The sequence below is a fragment of the Galeopterus variegatus genome, unplaced genomic scaffold (genome assembly GCF_000696425.1).
Source record: "Galeopterus variegatus unplaced genomic scaffold, G_variegatus-3.0.2 Scaffold11154, whole genome shotgun sequence".
In the NCBI taxonomy this organism is placed as follows: domain Eukaryota; kingdom Metazoa; phylum Chordata; class Mammalia; order Dermoptera; family Cynocephalidae; genus Galeopterus; species Galeopterus variegatus.
This window is the reverse complement of record NW_007737265.1, coordinates 16,172-23,413: the sequence shown is the minus strand read 5'-3', so window position 1 is coordinate 23,413 and position 7,242 is coordinate 16,172. Positions and strand designations below refer to the sequence as shown.

At 50.2% G+C, this 7,242-nt stretch overlaps 1 protein-coding gene across 1 annotated transcript in view; it reads left to right on the top strand.

The window, feature by feature from the left end:
• The first annotated feature begins 399 nt into the window (after window positions 1–399).
• Window positions 400–7,242, top strand: part of OLFM1 (olfactomedin 1) — a 22,863-nt gene continuing 16,020 nt past the window's right edge. Inside the window, exons 1-2 of the mRNA XM_008594617.1 lie at window positions 400–588; window positions 2,761–2,980. Coding sequence (XP_008592839.1) covers window positions 442–588; window positions 2,761–2,980 — 367 coding nt within the window. The 5' untranslated portion in view covers window positions 400–441. The remainder of the gene's footprint in view (window positions 589–2,760; window positions 2,981–7,242) is intronic.

Genomic DNA, 7,242 nt, shown 5'->3' with positions numbered 1-7,242 from the left:
GCAGCCCAGCAGTGCTGTTCATCTCTGTTCGTATTGATGCCTGCCTGACTGATTTCATCCTGCAACACAAAGAGACTAGAAACAACCCCCTCACCCCCAAAAAGAGAAAAAGGCAAATCACCCAAGGTCCTGTGCCTGGAGCTACAACAAGTGGGGAACTGGAGACACCTGCACACCTGATTTGCATTCCTGATTGTAAGAACACGTTTGGAAGATGGCAGAGGAAAGGTTACTGAACCAGTTTGCTCTGTTTGGGGAGTTGCTGGTCCTAACAGTCTTTGGTGCTGGTGATTAGTCAGTAGCGCACGGGCCACTTCCAGTTCCCAGTGTGCAGCTGAGCGGGAGAGGTCAGTGTCAGGCACGAGCAGTGTGGGGCAGGATCCTCTGGCACCTGCCACAGCTCTTTCCCTCAACCTGTTGCCCTTTTGACAGGTGCAAAACATGTCTCAATCCATAGAGGTCTTGGATAGGCGGACTCAGAGGGACTTGCAGTACGTGGAGAAGATGGAGAACCAAATGAAAGGACTGGAGTCCAAGTTCAAACAGGTGGAGGAGAGTCATAAGCAACACCTGGCCAGGCAGTTCAAGGTATGTATGCTCCCTCCTTCCCCTCTTCCCCCTCCTCCTTCCCCGCTCCCCCCTCCTCCTTCCCCGCTTCCCCCTCCTCCTTCCCCGCTTCCCCCTCCTCCTTCCCGCCCCCTTCCTCCTCCGAGGCTGGGCTTGTTTCCCCTTCTAGCTTTCCCTTTACCTGCAGAAATAGTGACTTGGGGCTGGGAGGAGCACAGGAAGGATTGCTTTTTGCCCTGCAAAGGACTGCTGCCCTTGGAAGCAGAGAGCCAACCCAGCCTGAGCCTGGTTTGGAAAAAGACACCTTGAACGAGGGAGGCTCGAGCAGCAGTTTCAGCCCACATTAGCTCCTAAGCCCCCATCAATCTGGTTTGGAAGCCAGGGGTCCCAGATCCCGTGCTTCTCTGGCCAGGTTGCACATTAGCTGGGAAGGGACATCATTATTGGCCCTTGTCATTTCACAGCTGCTGCAGGTAAATCACATTAGCCAAGGATTAGCTTAATTGATTAGAGACATTTCTGAACAGGGATCACTCAGGGCAGTTTTTCACATCTGACCTAATTTAGCTATGACAAGGCATGCTGTAGACTTGCAGGGAAAAAAGAGAGAGACACCAGCATCTTTCTCAGCTTGTCCTAAGTGTTCTGCTTCTCTGGGTAACTCTGGATGTTAAAGCCGGAGTTTGTTGGACCTAAAATTATGTATACATATGGGCAAATATGTATATATAACTGTATGTCTATATGATTGTACACCTATGGTTTACTCAGCTTCAAAACGATTAGAACGAGAAATTATAGGCCACCTTAATTAAGGTATACATGCATGTTAATTAGAAATGTAGCCCAGATGTAGGGGGAGAGGTCAAATTACACAGCCTCGCTTGGCTGAAAACTGCTGATGTGCTCTGTCTCTGTCTTCCCGTCCTTTTTATGCTAATGTTTTTCTTTGATGTGCTCCCTGCATGAAGCAAGAACTAATTCTCTTTTAAAAGCAATATATTAGATAGACGAAATGGCAAGCTAATGAAGTTATAAATCTGTATTGTAAATAAAATAATGGTGGGCCTGATCCCGTTGAGGTGAAAAGGAGCTGATTGCTCTGGTCGGAGGCAAGTGGGCATTTTGTCCTTGCTCCTGACGTGCCGTCATGAATTATCTTGAAGAGAGATTGTGACTTGTCTGACCAAACAGAGTCGGTGTCTCTCCTTGAAGGGCCAGCACTGCCTTCTCTGTGGTGGACAGATTCTGGAGACAGGGTGTGTTCAGTAGTCGTGAGGCAGCTCACCCTGCAAGCATTGCCCACACACACATCTCTGAGTCCCCAAATTCGGGGTCACCAGCCCTGGGGGAGGAAAAGCCAGCCCTTGCCATTCACCTTGCTTTCACCACAGGCAGCTCACCCTGCAAGCATTGCCCACACACACATCTCTGAGTCCCCAAATTCGGGGTCACTAGCCCTGGGGGAGGAAAAGCCAGCCCTTGCCATTCACCTTGCTTTCACCACGTTAAAAAATTCCAGCAGAAACTGTTGTGAGAATCTGTTCAAGCAGTTTGTTTTGACTAACTCTAGCATTAAAGTGTGACTTTTTTTAAGTGACCATGAAAGTATTTGTCTGTTAATGGCTATCTGTTTAAGGCAGGCTAGTGAGCTAGTTCCTCAACAGTATTTCATTTTCTTGCTTGCAGGGCTAACTTAAAAGAGTTTTTTCAATGCTGCAGTGACTGAAGAAGCAGTCCACTCCCTGTAACCATGAAAGAGAGCCAGAGAGCTTTTTGCACCATGCATTTTTACTATTATTTTCCAATCCTTAGCACCATATCACTAAGGAACCTTGAATACAACCAGGATCCTCCTTTGCATGCGACTGTAGATGCATTTCATGAATAGTTTGAACCCTTGTCAATGCATTTTTTGAAAAAGAAAGAAAAAAAAGAACTTTGTGTATGTGACTTAAAGCATGTAACCTTAAGATGTTGCATTCTAAACTGACAATAAAGACCTTTCCCAAATATGTTGGTGTTCTGAGGACTGTTTAATATGCTCTTCCAACTCATTTGGACCAGAATAAATAACTCTAAATAAAGCAGGAGTATGCACATCTTCCCTCGAATAGGGAGAAGCCAGGCCGAGGCAGGGTGTTATGAGTTCTTGCATGCATAGCACTGAACCAGCTTATTTTAACCTTGCAGGCGATAAAAGCGAAAATGGATGAACTTAGGCCTTTGATACCTGTGTTGGAAGAGTACAAGGCCGATGCCAAATTGGTATTGCAGTTTAAAGAGGAGGTCCAGAATCTGACGTCAGTGCTTAACGAGCTGCAAGAGGAAATTGGCGCCTATGACTACGATGAACTTCAGAGCAGAGTGTCCAATCTTGAAGAAAGGCTCCGTGCATGCATGCAAAAACTAGGTAGGCCCAGAACCCTGCGGGGACGTGGCGCTGCACGGCCCACGTCCTGCACACGCACAGGCTTAGGGAGTGGTGCTGACGCGGACAGCGCCTGCCTGGCTTCAGCGAGGTGACGGCTGGATTAGGGCTCCTGGGTAGGGTTCCCTGGAGAGACAGGGTAGGCAGCACCCATCCTAGGGCTGGTCCCTGTCCATGCCCCTTGCAAAGGCCAGTCCACAGACCCCCGTGAGTTGTACATCTGGAAAAAATAGGGTGATGTTGGATGTTGCATACCATCTGATGTGTGTGTGTGCATGTGTGTGTGCATGTGTGTGCCAGCACCCATCCTAGGGCTGGTCCCTGTCCATGCCCCTTGCAAAGGCCAGTCCACAGACCCCAGTGAGTTGTACATCTGGAAAAAATAGGGTGATGTTAGATGTTGCATACCATCTGATGTGTGTGTGTGCATGCGTGTCCCATCCTAGGGCTGGTCCCTGTCCATGCCCCTTGCAAAGGCCAGTCCACAGACCCCAGTGAGTTGTACATCTGGAAAAAATAGGGTGATGTTGGATGTTGCATACCATCTGATGTGTGTGTGTGCATGTGTGTGTGCATGTGTGTGCGTGCCAGACATGTGTGTAGTGTTTAAGACACAAGCTTAATAGGGCTGGAAACATACATCTCAGATTCCTCCAGGTTGAGAATGAGGGCTGATGAAGCTTGTTGAGATACTGAATCATTTGCAATTTGAATAAAAAAGAAACAATTCAGTCACATCACAGAAGATTTGCCCTTCATAGCAAGTAAAGGACCCCCGCCCAAACAGCGTGGAAGGAGGGGACCTCTGAGCAAATGAGGTCCTCACCCATGTCCACGTGTTCTGAGAGGGACCCCCAGCGTGGGCTGATTCCTATTCATGATTGATTACCCATTTACCCTATCAACTTCCGGGTTAATTACTTCCACAAATCTTAACGTGTTAGTGTCCGAGTCCACTTTTAAATAGCACATTTCAAATCCCAGTCCCATTTTTAGGTTTTCTTAATAAAGATTAGCCAGCCCACCTCGCCACCTGTTGTATAACACAAAGGTTGTTCATTTTTATATCGTATACTTTTTAGGGTAATTTAGCCTTAAGAGGTTTTCTTTAGGCTTTATCTGATGTTCTAACTGGGTTCCCCTTATCCTCCCACCCAGCCCCCGACACACACTCCAAATGCCTTATGATAAACTTAAAACATCGAAAAAGAACAAACACTTTAAAAAACCTCTAGCGTTCTCAGGTGAAAGGGAGAGAACATGTGAAGGGAAAGAAAATAGTGCCAGCCCGATACTGTTGTGTTAACAGGTTCCTGCTTCTAGACGGTTTTAAATGCTGTATCCTCAGTCGGGACATAGTTTTAAGTTCCCCAGTCCTGAACAGATGACAGCAGGATACGTGGGGAGTTTGGGAACTACTGTGTTTTGATGTGTGCACCCTCGCGATGTCACACGAGGGGTTCTCTGCAGCGTTGTGCTATCAGTGTGACGGGCCGGGTGACTTCAGGAGGGGCCTGGGCTCAGTGGCCCCTACCACCTCTTTCCAATTTGACATTGTAGGAGTTGGTGCGAATGTTGAAATGTGAGTGATTTAGGCTCTATTAGTGATCATGGGGCTATATGATTATTTCCGTTGGGTACAGTCTTTGGGTTTCTACCCATAATGACCCTGAGTTCACATCGCCTCTCTCTCCAGGCCCCCATACCCTTCCCCTTGGGGGTCTCCCTTGGCTTCTGAAGTATCCAGCAGTGGGTTTTTTGGCTGGTTGGTTTGTTATTTATTTCCCCAAAAGCAATGTCTTTCCTCCCTGGTGTGCAGACTGGGTATACCAGGGAAAAACCAAGAGAAACCCCCCACATTTCCCAATCAAGGGAGCAAAATGGGAATTTGGGGTGAAATGTACCAAACGGTGAGACATGCGGGGCCTTTCCGAGCAGCACCGCCCCTCCCCAGGAGAGCCAGCCTTCCCTTCTGTGCTCAGCCTTTTCTTAGTGGCTGGGCGAGTTTACCTGATGGCTTAAGATCTTGGGTCTTTCACACGGTCACCCTTGGGTGGCTAAAACCATTGGTTCGGTTGTAAGGAGAGGATTCACAGCTCCCTGGAGGTCCTGCTCTTTCCCCACCGGGAGTGTAGGCAGCCCTGCTGAATCAGAGCGTCTGCAGGTGGGGCTGGGGCAGCATAGCCAGCACCCCGCTGATTCTGACACACTGCAGACTGTGTGCACCCCGGTCTGGGGGAGGCCGTTGTAGTAAGTGCCACCCGATAGCTGCACAGCTCACCCAGGGCGTTTGCGGTCATGCATTTCAGCTGCTGCCTCACCTCTACAAAGGAGGGTGCAGGCAGTTCTGCGCCCTGGGGCCACTGTGAGAACTCCCAGAAGTCATTCATACCACAGGCCAGCACTGTGCCCGCCATGAGGAGGTGGTGGTAGGTAGGTCGGCAGGTGGGTAGATGATGGAGACAGATGTTAGATGATTGATGGATTGAGAGCTGATTGAACGACAGATATATAGATAGATTTAGCAGCAGCTGCTCCTCCTGCCACCTCTTCCCAGGCTTTTGTTCAAGCTCAGTAACTTAAGGACCTAATGACTATCCTGCAGCTGCTTAATTTAGACTTGTTTTAGCCTTGCAAATAGGCACCCACCTCAGGCACCCATCCTAGCCCTCTGCTTCCTTGCTGGGAAATGCCGAGGAAGCAGCCCCTGCACCGAGGGGCCGCTCACGCCACGAGCCAACCTGGGCGGGGGCACTTCTGCGAGATGCAGCATCTCTGTAGCACAGGGTTTCTTCCTCGTCCCCTCGACTGCTTGGCTCCTGGTCACCTGCTGCACCTGCTGGTGTGAAGTCTGCCTGTAGGCCCCGTGGTCTAGTGAACAGTCCCGGTTACCTTCCTGGGGTGGTGAAGGAGGAGGGGGTCCCTGCTCTTCTCCCAGAGTCCTCTTAATTAGTTCTTCCTTGTGCCACCTCTCTTCCTGTCAATATTGCTGGCAATTCCTGACCCCAGAGCATACACAGAAACAAACAAATAAAACAAGGACCAGGGTTCCGATTGCTTTCTGTTTCTGTTTCTAAAGACCCCTCTTTCATAGGACGGTGTGTTTGTCTCTATGGCCCGACCAGACACTTGAATCTGAAACTTACTTCTAGAACTGGAGGTTGCCCTGCATCTCCCAGGCTTTCTCTGGAACGGAGGCAGTTTCTCCCCATTCCACAGGAGCAAGTCTTCTTCCCAGGCACGGGGAGGGGCAGGGCTGCCCCTCGACCTCACCCTCGTCCCCCTGAACTGGGACGTGAGATTGTTCCTCCAAGGAGACCCTGCAGAGTCAGATGCTCCAGCTACCAAACTGAGTGAAACCAGAAACCTGAGGCCCGATGCCCAGTGCCTCCGAGTGCCTGTACCTGTCTGTGCCTGGTAGCTCCATACCTCAGTGGTCCTCTCTGCAAAATGATGGGACTTGCTGACTTTTAGGCCTTTTCCCAGTTAGACTATTCTGGTGCCCAGATGCTAACAGCTTTCTCAGCTTCTTTTATTTAAAAGGGTGGGAAGGAAGCCCCAGACACCCCAAAACACGAGTAGAACCCTGGCTGCAGGGCGAGTCGGGGTCTTTTTGTTTCACTGAGAACACATCTTAACAAAGCCTGTAGCTGCATCCTAGAATTTCCTGCCAGCCTAGGGAGCTGGGCCCACCTGGCATCCATACTGATGAATGTCCCACTACAGGCTCCTGTCCCAGCTCTGGGATGTCGGGGCACGGTGCCTTGCTCTGGCGCTGTGTCCTACACTCTGTCCTAGAGGAGACAAGTCCCGAAGCCTCTTTCTTGTTCTCTAACCCTGGGGGAGTCAGGAAGGATCAACCAGACAGAGAGGTTGACTCTCGCCTCCTGCCCAGGGCCCTGGAGCTGGTCAAGCAAGCCGTGCGTGTGGGCCTTGGACAAAGCCATCACGCAGACTGGCGCATTTGGTCAAGGATTGAGAGAGTAGAGCTTGGGGTGCCTCCGTCTGAAAAAGAACCCACTAGAATGACAGGGAAGAAATGAACCGCAACCTAAAATGCCCCTTGTTTTTTTTTTTTTGTTTTTTTTTTGTCTTCTGTCTTTTTCCGTGTCCGGCAACGGATCGCAACCCTCAGTGTTGCCCCCGTACCGGACTGGGGACCGGCAACGGGATTGCAACCCTCGGTGTTGCCCCCGCGCCCCGCTCAGCCCGTGAGCGGGAGCCGGTCTGTACGTGGGGTGCGC